Raw genomic sequence first — 17,064 nt, forward strand, 5'->3', positions numbered from 1 at the left:
TCTCGATCTCGATAATGAGGAAGATGTAATACTCTGTGGTCATAAAGTTCAGCAATCTGATCTACCATATATCTTTTTTTCAGGGTTATTTTTAAAATAGTTAATTACATAAAATACGATTAAATATTTCATTTACCGATTAACAATTTGAAATAGTTCAATGGCAAGAGGGGGCCCCCATTATCTCGTTTTTGCTCAAAGTAACATATTACAGACGCAATAAGTTGTTGACTCTGACTGTGAAACGGCTTTGACATTTTAAATAGGATTACTAATAGTCATAAAACGCAGACACAAGACAAGACACAGATTCTCAATATTTTGTGATAGTAGCGGCGACTTGAAATTTATTAAAATTACATTTGACAGTTTATAACCCATAATCATAATATTTCGAAGAATTTTGTAGACGTTTGACAAACCGACGACTTTTACGGGCTAATTCCGTTACATGTTCGAAAATGTCAAATAGCATTCTATCTCTTTTTAAGTAGAATGAAATGAGAAGGAAAATATTGTCTGATTGTAAAATTTACAATTTTTGACAGACACATATCACATTTTTAGATCACATATGTAAATTGTCATATTGTATTTTGAGTTACAACACTTTACTGCATGTATAGTGGATAAATTCAAATGTTATGTAAAATTCCGGATACCATTTATTTGTTAAAAAAACACTATTTTTTTTTGAAAAAAGCAATAGCTAATTAATTTCTAATAGAATAATCTATTATTCATTGTGAAGTCGAAATTTTATTTTGGTTTTCTCGGTATTTCTAGTCGCAATTTGAAAGTGGATGTTGATAAAATTATATGTAAACAATATTCGTCACACATTTTGATTTTATTGTATAATATATAACACTGAACGTACAGATCTGGAGAATAATAACGTAGATTTTATTATACGGATATCAATAGCAAAATGATTGTCATTCTAGTCTGTGCAACATTTTTTATATTAGGAGCTCATGTAAGTTATCCTGATAAATTTTGCTAGAAAGTAAAATGACTTATATTTTTCAATATTCATTTATTCTATTTATTAGAAAATTTTAAGCATTTTTATAGAATGTATATGTTTAAACACATAATATATTAAATTATATTACATTACATAAAAAGCGTTTTTTTTTTAATTTCATAATACGGGGGAATTAAATATAAACGTTAATTTTGTAAAATAAATTTATTGATGAATGGTATACACAAATTAAACAATTTATAATTAATTTAATATTATAATTTATAATTATAATTAATCTCAAAACTGTACCTTCAAATGAGTGAAAATTTCAGATGGTTTAACGCCTTCATTGGTTAAAAACTTTATGATAATGTGTTGTGTAACAAACGAAGGTTTTCCACCCTCCTCATAAATCAAAGAACATTCGAGTATCGAATCATCTAGCCCGGAATTATGTGCTAAGCTAATTAGTTAAATTACCGTTTATATTTGATTCCCCCTCGTACCATCATATATTGAACAGTCAAGTTGTGCTGCCTCATCATGAAACAAATATACTTTCGAGTACCATTTAGACACTGAGTTGAGTCTAATTTATTCGCCAGATTTAGCACATCATGAAGGTATGCTGCACACATACCTCCCCAGAAAAGAGAAAATCAGAAATTTAAAATAATATAGAGAACACATTTATTCATTGAAACAAGGGAAATCGTATTGATGAATATAATTTTTATGTCTAGAAATATTTTTTCTTCTGGTTCTTGTCATTTTTATGTCTGGAAAATATCAATATATGTGTCGGAACAATATATTTACAAATTTAATCATTACTAAATGCACAATCTTTGTAAATTGATATTAGTTTTATTTAATAAAATTTGATATCGATATTTAATTTAAAATTTAAATTAATATTTATTTTATCAAGTATCAAAATAATTAAAATAAATTATTAAAATAATTTTAAATAAATTTAGTTTAAATTAAATTTATTAATGCCCATTGTATCACACTAATTGAAACAGTTCAGTAATTAGCAATTTTTAAAATGAGATTATTTTATATTAATTTTTTAGATTTTTTTATTTTATTATTTAATTATTACATTGTTACTAGTCATTTCCGTCTAGCTTACAATTTGTCTTTATGATAACTTAAATATAGGTATATAACTAGGAGGACCCATCGGCACCTATCTCAGTTTCTGGTGAAATATTGTTTATACATGTCACTGCTGTATTTTTTATTACATGCACCTCACTACACAACACTACACAAGATTAGATGGTTTGATTCTTTTCAGAACATTTTCTGATATTTCAAATTTTTTATTAATGACGCGATATGATATCTATGAATAAAATAGTGTACTTGGCATATTTTCTATTTTATGAACTTAATATAGTTTATCAAATTATATTAAAGTTAATTGTACGAAGCCTATTGATAAGATTAATACTTTATCATTGAGGTGCAAAGTTTTGGCATAAACCTGGCATGGTTTACTTTGTTTATTAGCTTGAAAATACCGAAACAACTTGTTAATCTATTTAACTTCTTTAACTATGGTGTAAAGGGAAAAATCGACATTAGAAGAATTAATAATCTTGGTCGCTGACGTCCCTATAGCAATATTCCCGAGGTTGACATCCAATTATTAGATTTTATAACATATTCCTTGGCTTTACATTAAAACGTCTTATGTTTTCATTAACATTGAAAATATGGAAACTTGGTACCAAAATATTTCTTTTCTGAAAACATGTGGCATACTCTTCAATAGAATTGTGTGTTTAGGTACGTTTTTCTTGTTAACGCCAGGCACTTGTTAAAACAGATCAATTGAAAAGTCCCCGGCCTAGCATAGTAAAACATTTTTTTTGGCAAAATTAGTTTTTTTTAATCAACATAATTCCCTTCAAGGGTGATACACTGATTATAGCTACCCTCCAACTTTTTGATACAATTTTTGTAGTACGATTTGTCCTTTGCTTCAAAATAGGTCTCAGTTTCGGCGATTACCTCTTCATTGGATGAAAATTTCTTCCCAGCGAGCATACTTTTGAAATCTGAGAACAGGAAATAGTTGCTGGGGAGCAGCTCTAGACAATACGGTGGATGAGGAAGCAATTCGAATCCCAAATTCATGGATTTTTGCCATCGTTTTTACTGACTTGTGACACGGTGCATTGTTTTGGAGAAGCAGCACTTTCTTTTTCTTCAAATGCGGCCGTTTTTCGGCCATTTTGTCCTTCAAACGAGCCAATAACGCTATATAATAGTCACTGTTGATGGTCCTTCCCTTTTCAAGGTAGTGAATAAAAATTATTCCATACGCATCCCAAAATACGGACGCCATAACTTTGCCAGCCAACTGTTGCGTTTTCCCACGCTTTGGAGCGGGTTTATCGTGTGCAGTCCACTCGGGTGACTCATCCGTGTTTCGTCCATTATCACATATGGACGCAAAAACTCTGGTTTATTACGCCTGATTGTCTTCAAACACAGCTCCGAATCATCAACTCGTCGTTGTTTTTGGTCAAAAGTGAGCTCGCACGGCACCCACTTTGCACAGAGCTTTCTCATACCCAAATATTCGTAAATGATATGATGTACACGTTCAGTTGATATCTTTAGAGTGTCTGCTATTTCATTCAATTTAAATTTACGGTCATTCAAAATCATTTTGTGGATTTTTAAAATGTTTTCATCGCTAACAATCTCTTTTGGGCGTCCACTGCGATCACCGTCTTCGGTGCCCATTTCACCACGTCTAAACTTAGCATACCAATCCATGATCGTTAATTTTTCTGGGGCAGTGTCCGGAAACTCGGCATCAAACCAAGTTTTGCTTCAACTGTATTTTTTCCTTCAAAAAGCAATATTTTATCAACACGCGAAATTTTTTTTATCCATTTTTTTCACAATAACAAAAGTTGTTTCACTGGAAATGCTATAATTCACAAACTATTGATCCGACAGCTGTCAAATTTATACACGCATCTTTTAGGATGAGAGGTTTAGGGCTACATATGGATTTAACTCTAGTAGCGCCATCTATGTGTCAGGACAGGGACTTTTCAATTGACCTATTATACCTCTTATTATTAGCACTTTTAATTATTAAAAATTATTTATTATGAATATATTATTATACTCTCATTGGCATATTAAAAAATTAAACGATGTATCTCAATTATCATTCAAGACTTATCAATATTGCCTTCTTTTTACGTTTTCTGTTATAGATTTTTACTTTATTTCTTTATCATCTGTAACTAGAAGGTATTTTTAGGAGTTACACTTGAAATTAATTTATTTTGAATAGGCTTCCGATATGGTGGTAAAGATTGATGATGGTGCGGTATTAGGTATCGAATACCAGACACCCACCGGGGCAATTTTTCGATCTTGGAGAGGGATTCCTTATGCCAAACCACCTGTTGGAGAACTGAGATTTCTGGTAACGTTATGAATCTAATTGTTTAGTTAAAACCAATCGCCAATGTACTTTTCAGCCCCCTCAGAAACCAGAACCGTGGGAAGGAATTCTAAACGCAACTGTTAGTGGTCCAGCATGTATATTCGTTTATTCATTTCCAAATGATCCTTTACCTGTTTCCGGAAATAGTGAGGACTGTCTGACTACCAATGTATACGCTCCCAGATTACCCTCGAATGATGTTTGTCTTAAATAAAGAAGTATTGTGTTAAATGAACTTACTAACTTACTATTTTTTTAGCCCTCTGGATATCCAGTAATGTTCTGGATCCATGGTGGTGGTTACGCATCTGGGACTGGTGATTTTAACTTCTTCGATCCTACGCCTTTCCTTGTTGACGGCGTTATTGTCGTAACCTGCAACTACAGGCTTGGTAATATTGCTTAATAACAAACACAATTTTTGTATATTTATCGTTATATATTTAAGACTTTGTTGTAAACATTTTATTTTCGATCTTGTTGAATTACTCGTTTAATTCATTAAATAATTTTCGGAACGCTGGTTCGATAGGGTCAAAAATAAGTCGTTTTTAAAGCTGTCAGTGATTTATGAAACAGACATCGATTTGTTCCTGGGATCTCTCTTTAAATACAAGTAAACAGTTTCTTAATTACATAGATTACATGTGTATACAGCTACAATACAATGTAACATTATAAATTACCCGTACTATCTTTGATCAAACGGATCGATCTTGTTTTACAAAGTTGGCTAATAACTAGTCGTGAATATTTCATGAATGCTTTGTCGTGAATGCTTTATTGTGAAGTGATCTTGAATGCTTGCGAACATTTTTTTCTTATTCCATGATGACCAGTTAAAACCAAATGATCCTTTGCTGGACGACAGACACCCTGGGTTACGACTGGGTTTGTTGTAGTTGGTTTACTACCGAGGTTTGTGGATGGGTAGGGATTTAATCAAGGTGTTGTCGTGCTCTAAGGCGCCTATGGAGAGCCTGACACTGAGCATGTTCGTGAAATTCTTCACAAACAGGATGACTGATTTGGGGTAAGTGTTGACGTTCCTGATAAACCACGGGGCATTGAGTAACGAGCGGATTTTTTTGAATTTGAACACTTCGAGAGTATTTCAAGTTGTTTCTCAGAGACATACCTGTGCTCGTGTAGAGCTTTATGGAGGAACCAGCATTTTGTACAGAGTCGCTTTCTGGGGGTTGGAAGTTTACTTTTTCTGCAGAGGAGTGGAAATAGTAGGTTGTACACGTCATTGCCTTTGCAAATAGTATGCTGTATTTGAGCTGACCATTGAAATCTGCGGTCGAACTGGAGACGGATATATGAAACTTTCTGGAGCCAAGGGATAGGGACTTTATCAATTTCGAGGCGATAGGCGTGGAACTCCTTTCACTCCTTGTCGTGGAAGAGAATAGCTTGAGTTTTGCTCGGGTTTATCTGCAGCCGCCAGAATTTGTATCACGCAATCGCCTGGTTCAGTTGGTCTTGAAGTCTGTTGCGCATAGCGTCGAGACTATAACCGATTGTGTAAAAAGCGGTATTATCTGTATAAAATGCTGTGTGGGAATGTTTGTGGAGTGGGAAATCAGCCATATAAAGGTTGAATACGGTTGGGGCTACTGGAGTCCCTTGCGGGACTCCTGCGGAAATCTCTTCACGAGAGGAGACTGACTACGGATCCTCACGCTCCAAGTATGAATCTATCAGGGAGATTAGGTCATTTGGTAGATTCAAGCTGTTTCGCTTTGAATATTAGACCGTGGTGCCATTCTTGAGCTCTCGATGGACACATCTAAAGAGATAGCTCCAGTTTTTCGACCGTTAATGCCTGGTGGATTGTTGCTTACTTAATGAAGGCTTGAATGTTTGGCACGAAAACCGAATTGTTCGTTTAGGATTATGTGATATGCGTCTGTGAAGTTGTTTAAAGCATATAATATCGCTTTTTCGGCAAGTTTGGAAAGTGAACTAATCAGGCTGATGGGTGTATAGTCAGATGGAGTGGACTTGGCATCCTTTTTAGGAATGACAGCGACAAGCGCAAATTTCCAGTTCTTTTTGAAATGCTTTAACCTCAGGATCTAGTTGATGATGTTAGCAAGTTCTGATAGATGCCTGTTAGTGAGGTTTTTAAGATGGTTTGCTGTTATACCATTTGATGCATGAAAAATTTTCGTTTCTGTAATCTTATTGAGATATTCTCTACAGTTCGTTTTAAATAAGGCTCTGTCATCGTCAGAAACGTAATAACGTGTATTCAAGGGATGCTGCTATGTCTCACCTACCTAGCGGTAATTTCTAACGTTCACTTGGAAGGGCCTTTCTCAGAGGAATTATTTGATGACGATGAATAAGTGCTTGCGTTAGAACGTAATATAGATGTTATAAAATTATATTTCAATTACTCTTATGAAATTAGCAATTCTCTACCTTTTTTTAAAATTATATTATAAAAAAGATCTTCGACGATACAGTCAGGAAAATAAATCTATAAAATAAAATAATTAAATAAAGTTAACAAGTTATTAAATATTAGTGTTACACCTTAATTATATTACGACATACAGCAGTGATATAGCTTATTTATTTTATATAAAATAGGCGCTTTTGGATTTCTCTCAACTGGAGATAGTGTACTTCCTGGCAATACTGGATTGAAGGATCAGCTGTTAGCTTTAAAATGGGCCAAGGACAACGTCGCCTATTTTGGAGGAAATCCCAACAAGATTACGATTTTTGGAGAAAGTGCTGGTGCTATGTCTGTCGGTAACCATTTAGTTAGTCCCAAGACCAAAGGTTATTCGATATATCTTAATTAAATCAATATCATAAACAATTCGCTATTGTAGGTTTATATGTAGGTGCCATATTGCAGAGCGGTACAGCTTTGACTTATATTGATGCTGCAACATCTGAAACGGTTTATAGTATAGCTCAGAGTTTTAACTCATCGATTACCAACAGCAGCTCGTCTAGCGAAGTCATAAAAGTCTTGCAGAGTATCGAAGCTGAAACATTACGTGATGCTTGTTCAGTTTATTCTGTAAGTTTATTATACAGCCAAATTGATATGCCTAGTGATAGCGGTAACATTTTAATTGCTAGTTTGCTCCAATAGTGGAAGTTGAAACAGATGAAGCATTTATTACCGAACCGCGATACGAACTGCTGGCATCGGGAAGATACAACCAAGTGCCCGTAATAGTAGGACATAATTTGGAGGAGGCTATTACTTTCCTACCCAGTAATTTATGCAACGTATTCTTAATGAAATAAAAAATATTTGTCTGGTTGTAGGTCGAGCTATACTAGAACAAACGGCAGCGTCAATGGACTCCGATCCAACAACTATATTGCCTTACATGTCCTTCAAAAATGGTGTTGATAAAACGGAAGTCGGCAAGAAAATACACGACAAGTATGCTGGAGAAAATGCAAACTTTAGCGACAACTTGGCAGCAGTACTAAATGTAAATTAACTCTAAATCAAATTGACTTCGAACTTTTATCAGATCAACTTGGTTTCAGTGGAAGAGTGACGATATGTTTTTACGAAGTTGTTACAAAGATGCCATGTTTCAGTCAAAATATTCTACGGTATATATGTATCAGTTATCGTTTTATGGTACTACCAGTCAGAGTCATGAGGAAATTCCAGGTAAATAGTTAAATAATAAATTGAAAGGAGCCTTGGAATATTTCTTGTAGGGGCTGGAAATGTTGGCCATGCTGATGACTTGGCATACCTGTTCAATGTTAGTACAATACCTCTGCAAACTGAGGCTGATTTCCTAACCAGAAGCAGGATGGTGAAACTTTGGACTAATTTTGCTAAATATCAGTAATTCATATTTTTATTACTAACACTTATATGGGATAGGTTTCCTATTAGTTTGTTGGTTTAACTTTAATTACAACTGAGTTCTAATATCTACAGTATTGATACATTCATGTCTTTTGTCTCAGTTGATAATTATTTAATCAAAATCATAAAAAAAGATTAATAGAACTATATCAGAATATTGAGGTCATTGTTTGCCTTATATTAACCAATATATTAGTAATACAGTATTATACTTGTATGCATTTTGATCAGCAATATCTATTGGTGACATATTATTGCCCTGATATATAGTTGTTCTATTAGATGATTTTGATGTTTTCCTAAGTAAAATAATAGTTTGCAATTTAGTATTATTGAGTGCTTATAATAGAACGGTCAAAATTGAGTTTTCAGTCGAAGCTCATAAAATACCTTTTGGCAGTTTAGTAGTGATGCTGCTCTGCAATATCCCAATTATTGGTTTGGTGATTTTGGTATCATTGACAAAAAGAATGGCCTAACGAAGGACCAAAAAAGTTCGAAGATAATGAATTGCAATATTTATTGGACGAAGGGCTAGCTTGATTGGATGAATTAACTGTTTCGAGGCGTTTACATGCAATTGGAAAGATCTAAAGGCAGATAAAATAGCTATTTTGCAAATTGAGAATTTTATTCTTTATCAGAAAAAAAGAAGAGTTTTCAATTGTGTATTCTACTACTACAAATTCAATCGCAAGTAATCATGGATCTGTCCAGGAGAGCTTTGAGAGTTATGATTCGGTGAATGAAGGTAGAACGAAATAAAACAGTGATAATTACATGATGTGACCGTTATTCATTGTTGGTGTATAAACTATATAGAAATAGTGTTTTCTATGATGGTGGTACATTTGAATCGAATGATGGTCAGTACTCAGTCTCGGGGTGGCCAAATCATCATTATTGTTTATTGGACGTCGCTGCTGGTATGTCGTACGTGTTCAGAACTTGGGATAATATTTTTTGGGAATTGTGAAGACCGCTGTGTAAGATGCGTAATTCGATATGATAGAAAAATCTTTACGGAGACATCCATATTGACACCGAAGTGGAATATTGATGATCATTGCTGCGCATATCGTATAAAACTTTTAATACAAATGGCTGTCGACGTGAATTTAACAAATCGAACCGCGAACGAATCGAAGAAATGCAAAAATTTGATTATTTTGATTATAATATATTAAACCAATTTTTTCCAATATATACCCAATTAATATTAAAAAATTCATAATGTAAGCCTTGTAGCATATTATTGATAATGAATAACATTATTCATAAATAGCTCCATGGTTATTTTCCTTAAGTACCTCATTAGTTTGTGGATTATTTTTGTAACATTACTTCTTAACATATCTTCATGAAATATAGTTCCATAGTTTTTCAGTTACATGTGGCCATTTCAAGATCCTCATTAGATGATTTTATCACTACATGTACATTTGTGGTCTTCCAGGTTTAAATATGTTTTATTCACAGAGTTGTTTTGCAACCAAACATATCAGTAATATTTATTCAATATTTCCTAATTCTGAGACAAAAGTGATACTAACATATCTGTCAATAGAGGTGGCATTACCATATGTGCCAAAACCCACATAATTTTACTTGATATATTTTAGTTTAGATTCACGACTTACTTGATTAAGCAAGTGTTGTTTTAGGAATCCAATTCCAGATGATGAATCTTCGGATATTTTGGCCGGGGTTAAATGGGAACCTGTGACTCCTGATACCATCAACCTCCTAGATATTGGGGATGAACTGCAAATGAAGCCTTACAGGAAGGCTGAAGTGATGACATTTTGGGATAACATCTGGGAAACCTACGCTGATAGACCATATGATACCTATTAGGTTATCAACATCTATTTAATAAAACAAATGATGCTGTTGTGTTGTTAAACAATAATAAATGCATGTTTGTATATTTTAATTATATTCTATGGCCATATATCCCAGAAGTTACGTAAATTACGTTACCCTCTTGCTCAACCAACCCCAGCAACTAAGAAAAAAATTACCTTCACATAATGTGAGAAATATTTGATGTACCCTGTGAAACTGTCCTTTCGAAAAAAACATCTATTCTAACCCAGATATTAAGTATTTGCTTTTGCATAATAAAACTTACTGGTAAAATTAATATTATTATTAATCAAATTATTCTTCATCATTTTCGTCAACTTTATTCTATATTTTTGGCAACGTGGAAATATCATATCGCAAAAACAATCTTGCTACAAAAATCTGTAGCAACACTGTTTGTTACATGTTAATCTGAACAAGTGGTAATCAAAGTGAACTCCCTAGAGAGTACATTGATATTATTCTACAGCTTTAATAACTGTAATAAGTTTGTTAATTCATTGATCTCGGACTTTTTTAATCCTCCAGGTAATTTTTTGTCGTTAACATCAAATTTTAATAATCAACAATAGATAATCATAAAGCTAACATTATTATTCAAAATAATCAATTTTACGTTATTACAGATTATATATATTATCATCTTTAATTAGTATTTAAAGTGGAGAAATTATGTAAACAAAACCCTTGATACCGATGATAATAAAATATTTTAAAAATAGTATTTACTAATACACTAACATTATTAAAATAATGAAGTTTTATTATTTTGTTATCCTAGGTTTTCTAGTTCATTTTGGGGTAAGATGTGATTTTATTTTAGGCAAATTTAGTTTTTTTACATTAATGTGTGTTTTTGAGGTTGGTGATTTGATTGTTGAAATCCCTGATGGTAAAATACGAGGGATTCCCATAAATACTCCAAGTGGAAGAACGTTTTATGCTTGGAAAAGGATACCCTTTGCCAAACCACCACTAAAAGATCTGCGATTTTTGGTAAGTAGTAAAAAGTTTTATATATTGTATGAATATATTTTATAGATATTCTTCTTTTAGGCACCACAATTACCAGATCCCTGGGATGATATTTTGGATGGTACTGAAGATGCCCCTGCATGCCTTTTCGCTGTTAGCTATGACGGAGATCCTACACCGACAAACGGTAACAGTGAGGATTGCCTCTACATCAACGTATATACACCATTTGATGTCAGCAAAAATGTAGGCTATTATCAATAACTTTTTATATATACTCATAGTACTACTATAGAAGTAACCCTTGTTTTAGGCCAGTACCAATCTCACCGTCATGTTCTGGATTTACGGGGGAGGTTTTGTTAGTGGATCAGGGGATTTCAGTTTCACTGATCCTACCCCTCTTCTAGAAGAAGACGTTGTTGTTGTCACCTTTAATTACCGTTTAAGTAAATATTTTATAGTTAGTAAATATTTAATAGTTATATATATATATATATATAAGGGATTCCAAATATATTTTTTCCTAATGTTTACTATTTGAATATATGGCATAGGGATAAATTTCAAGTGACATAAAACGTTCTTATGAAATATGGGATATATTACATTTAATGTATTTAAGTTTTTTGCTGTTTATTGTTGACAATAAGAGGGGAACAAAACTGGATTATAGAAATAGGAAAGGGGAATATTCACCTCAATAGATTCTCCTTAGAAATAGAAAAGATTAGCCCAGTTGGTGTAACTATGTAACCAGTCAATATTTTTAGATGCTTGCATGTATTCTGACCTACTTCTAACTTTAAAAATTCTTTGATTGACTTTTAAAAAGGCATCAATTAATATAATATATAATAATTAGAATATTTTCCATAATTTTCTATAACTTGTTGCTATCTTTCAGGTAACAAGGCGATGAAAGAAGGATGCTGGTCTGACAGCGATCCAATCATCGATCCATTTTCGCACTTCTTCAGTATTTCGAAAATATATACCAGTCAAGCAATGCTGCATCCTTTCGAAAAAGTGATAATCGAAAGGCGCCATGTTTAATACTTTCCTATTCTCCAATACGCTGAGTGCTGCAGAACTTCCCATTAAAATTGTAATAGTGTATGCTTCACACCTTTTGCAACGCATAGAACATATTGCCATACAAATGGATGATTTTGAGTCTCTTACTCGCTGTAGAAACGTTTTTATCCGGGTTTGTCAGCTCGTAATAAACTACAAATTCCTGATTCCATCATATGCACAGAAATACTTTATGTCCTGAAACAATTTATGACTTTTGACACTTGCGATTGTCGTACTGGATCTACTTTTTATCGTCAGTCACAATACGATACTGAAAACTTTTATTTTTTGACAGGTAATCAATAAAATCGCGTTTCTGAAACGGTTGGAAATGCTATTTTCACTCAATTTGTGCGATAGTCATTTTCTATCCTTTTAAATTTTTGTCCATAATAATTAAAGTGTATCTAGCCATCTAGCATAGCATTCTAAATTCAGAAAAACTTGACTGATCAATTGTTAAGCTGTCTGAAAGTTCTTGAGTGTTTGGGCTGAAAAAATAAATCTTCCGATTCATTGTTCTCGAACTTTAATGTTCTTCAGCAGCAGATTTTCAAAAATTCGATTTTGAGCCTTTCATAATTAATGTTTGTATATACTGAATAATTCTATAACATCAAATGGAAAATTGTTACTTTATGCACAGAAATGTCACTATATAATTTAGCAGTTCGGGTGAATCGTTAGAAATAGTTGTTTAAATTTATAGTTTTTACGCATACGTCATACGCATTTTCATCAATAGATATCTCTGATGAAAATACCACTTAATAATTAATTTACTAAATTAATTTAGCAGTGTAATATAATATAATAAATAATATAATATAATAATTAGTAGTGTTTTAAGTAGAAACTACGGTACTTGTTTAAGCAGAAGTCACCATATCAGTTAGAATACGATTGATGAGGAGTTAACTTATCATTATTATATTTTATAATTATTATTTTGTATTTAAAGGCGCTTTTGGATTCCTTTCAACCAAAGATGAAATAATACCAGGTAACGCCGGCTTGAAAGATCAATTACTGGCTCTGAAATGGACTAAGCGGAATATAATCTACTTCGGAGGAAACCCAGACGATCTTACAGTTTTTGGTGAAAGCGCCGGCGCCATGTCTTCAGGTTACCACATCGTGAGCCCAAAGTCACGCAGTGCGTATCATATCATACATAATTATTCTTCTGCCGCCATCATAACCAATGTTTTGGTACAGATCTTTTTAAAGCAGTAATAATGCAAAGTGGAAACCCATTAACCAATTATTTTACCATTGACGATCCCAAAAAAATCGCCTACGATCTGGCTAAAGTTATTGATTCTTCTATAACAGAATCCAACACATCAGAAGAGGTCCGATCAGTTCTTCAACAAGCTCCTGCTGATTTAGTTTTGAATGTTACAATTGATTCCGGATATGCGGTAATATTTAACTAACTTTATATAAGTTATTTATGAATTTGTTTTGTCCAGTAGCTTAGACCTATTCTCGAAGAGCATTCCGAGGAAGCGTTCCTTACTCAACCAATGTACGAAGTTGTAGAAAAAGGTGACATAGCTAGGGTACCTATTATTATAGGACATAATTCAGAAGAGACATGTTCATATGTCACTGGTTAGCGGTGACTAGTATATCGTATCCATGGCCTTTGATTAAAATATATTTTTTAGATTTGGAGTCAGGTCAGACAATAGCTAATTATTACCAAACGAACCCACAATTGCTTGTTCCTAATATGCCATTAAGGCACGGTACGGATCCAATACAGATTGGCAAGGAAATAATCGAAGAATACACGGGAGTATCAGGATCTTTTGAATCGAATCTGGCGGCTTTTTTTAATGTGAGTTAGAACAGTTAGAGATAATTTCTATATTCCATGTTTCTTGATTTAGTGGTGGAGCGATGATCAGTTCGTGAGAAGTGTGTACAAGCATGCCATTCTTCAGTCTAATTATACACCGGTATATATGTATCAGTTTTCTTTTTATGGTACAAGAAGTAAAAATCATGTTAAAATTCCCGGTAATATTACTATAAATAAACACCTGAACACACATTATTGTACGATTGATGCCTTAGGTGCTGGTAAGGTTGGGCATGCTGATGACGTCGGTTATATCTTCAATATATCAGTGTCTCCGTTACAAACCGATGCTGATTTCTTGGCAAGAAAGAGAATGGTAAAATTATGGACCAATTTTGCCAAAACTCTGTGAGTTAAATGATTTAATGGATTTTATATTTTTTAAATAATATTCTGGGTTTCAGGAATCCTACCCCAGGCGATGCGTCTTCTGACCTGCTTCAAAATGTTACATGGGAGGTGACCACCTCTGATAATGTTCAGTTTCTGGACATTGGCGATGATCTCGTTATGAAACCAAGTCGGAAAATAGAAGAAACGAAATTTTGGGATTCCGTATGGGACAGATATTCTTACAGACCTTATTATACAATGTAATTCTGTTATATAAATGAACGATATATTATAACACGAATTATATCTGTTGTGTATATCTCTTGTTTGTTTTATTGCGTTAATTTTTTTGTTAAGATAATAAACGATACAAAACTCGGCAATAGTATGAATTATGTTGCTTTTTTGGATTATTAGTGAAACAGGTGTTGTTTTGCTGGTTGATATGCTTCCTGAATTGTAAAAGAATAATAAATAACAATAGTTAATAAATTACTGATCATGACATAATAACTGATCATTAATTAATAATTATTAATTAATAATAATAATTAATACATAACTGATCATCATATTTTAAATATTTATTAAATTTGTAGTACTGACTTTAAATAAATGAAGTATATAAGTAGGTAAAATTATTTGTTATTATTGGTATTGTTTATTTAAATTTAGTTAATCTTATAATCCAACGGTCACTCATGTCATGGCAGGTCATGGCAAAATGATAATAAAAATAGTGTTAAGACAACTAAAGTTAATAGAAAAAGGTAAACGTTAGAACAATTAATTAGGTTTTATTAGTCATAATATATGCTTCAAGCTTGAAACAGGAAACGTTAATAGCACCTTCGGTTTGGATGACCTGACCTCTATAAGACACATTGAAGAAGAAATTGAGAAATAATGAAGTCGTGAACACACGTTCGATAGATTGGTAATGAATAGCTATAGTTATATAGTTATATAATAGTTATTAACTTGAGTGAAACTTTCTGAATATGGGATTATGATTCAAAGCTTATTATTTCCAAGACAGGGTGATGATTGTGGAAACATAAAAAAGTGTGTACATACGTTATATATGATAATTGTAGAAATAGTATTCTAGCGTGTGAACGATTTATGTCGTGTGTAATTGTTCTGAATATACATGAATATTTAGTTCAAATGTGTTAGGAGAGAATATACATAAACTGTTTTGTAGATATGTCAAATGCGTTCAGGGGAATTCAGTGATTAATTTTATTAAGAAAGGTTTCCAAAGGTATTAGGAAAAGAAATAAAAAATACACTCATATAATAATGACTTGACAAGGAAACACACCATCGAAGGAAACAAGATCTAAACGTAAATATCATCAGGCAAATTTCTCTAATGTAAAATACATTACTTGGATATACAATTGTTATTTAGGTATATTAGACACCCAGGGAGATACCACTATATAAAAAAAAATGCGTCTAGAATATCTTATGGGTAGTGTTGAAGAGAGTTTAATGTATATATAATAAAATAATTCTAAGCTATAAATTATTGTGGCTGTAGCTGTAAAATGTTGTTTAAATTGTTAGATAATATATGCATTAGATATACCATAATATTGATATAAATTATATATATTTGATAACGTTTTATTGTCTCCTTATTTTATTTATGGTTCACACCAACTTTGGATAGACTTTTTGACACTAGTATGAGTAGGGTTCTAGACACGTTTTGGTATGTAGTGGTATCCCCGAAGGCCTAATCCACTTAATTAACAATTGTAGAACTAAATAATGTATTTTACTTTCATTAGAAAGCATACTTATGTTTTACGCTTAGTTCTTGTTTCTTTCTATGCAATGTATCCTTGTAATGTCATTATGATATTATTACATTTCTCTTTAGTTTGTCCTGTTACTATCTGTATCATCAGTTAATCACTTAATACATTTGCCATATCTGCAAAACAGTTAGTGTTATTTCTCTACTCATATATGTTAACCCAAACGTTCATGTATATTCTGAACAATAACACACATGTTCATAAAGCTTTCATACTCTTTAATACAATTCCCTACAATTAAAGTATATTAATTGTATACCTTCAGTGGTTTCCTCTTTCATGACCCTGTCTTGGTAATACACCTTCAGAAATACTAGTCAATTTAATAACCAAGCTGTTTATTTCCAATCTATTAAAAACTTGCTCAAGATTTTACCATATGTCAATTTCTTCTTCAATGTGCTGATCGAGCTCATACAAACCGAAGGTATTATTTTCGACAATGCCTTTTTTCATAAATCCAGACAATTCTGGTTTGAATATCCTCCTCAACCTGAATATCTATTGTAATAATTCTTTGCAACACCCCATATCAACTCAACTGGATTAAAAATGCAGTGATAGGGAGGGAGACATAATACTCTGTGGCCATAACATTCAGTAATCTGATCTACTATATAGCTTTTCTCAGGTTTAATTTTAAAAAAGTAAATTACATAAAATGCAATTAAATATTTCATTTATATTTACCGAGTAATAATTTGAAATAGTTCATTCTTTAACATGATTTTCTCGAAACTTATTTTATGTACTTTAATCCATTCCTTAATTGCAGCCTTT

The 17,064-nt window shown here is 32.5% G+C and overlaps 1 protein-coding gene across 1 annotated transcript; it reads left to right on the forward strand.

Annotated features, from left to right (window-relative positions):
• The first annotated feature begins 820 nt into the window (after positions 1-820).
• LOC143203180 (uncharacterized) lies at positions 821-14,771 on the forward strand. The gene is made up of 22 exons (XM_076415350.1): positions 821-979; positions 4,305-4,439; positions 4,495-4,659; positions 4,720-4,852; positions 7,062-7,256; positions 7,310-7,503; positions 7,566-7,704; positions 7,758-7,930; positions 7,989-8,118; positions 8,169-8,301; positions 9,990-10,179; positions 10,930-10,995; positions 11,056-11,190; positions 11,251-11,415; positions 11,483-11,618; positions 13,211-13,405; positions 13,468-13,673; positions 13,728-13,866; positions 13,923-14,095; positions 14,148-14,277; positions 14,335-14,467; positions 14,524-14,771. The coding sequence occupies exons 1-22, from the start codon at positions 932-934 to the stop codon at positions 14,714-14,716; spliced, it is 3,306 nt and encodes a 1,101-aa protein (XP_076271465.1). The 5' UTR covers positions 821-931; the 3' UTR covers positions 14,717-14,771.
• Positions 14,772-17,064: the final 2,293 nt, after the last annotated feature.

This window comes from Rhynchophorus ferrugineus, unplaced genomic scaffold (genome assembly GCF_030347505.1).
Source record: "Rhynchophorus ferrugineus isolate W39M unplaced genomic scaffold, kcgeb_rfMv2 rfM1, whole genome shotgun sequence".
NCBI classification, from domain to species: Eukaryota; Metazoa; Arthropoda; class Insecta; order Coleoptera; family Curculionidae; genus Rhynchophorus; species Rhynchophorus ferrugineus.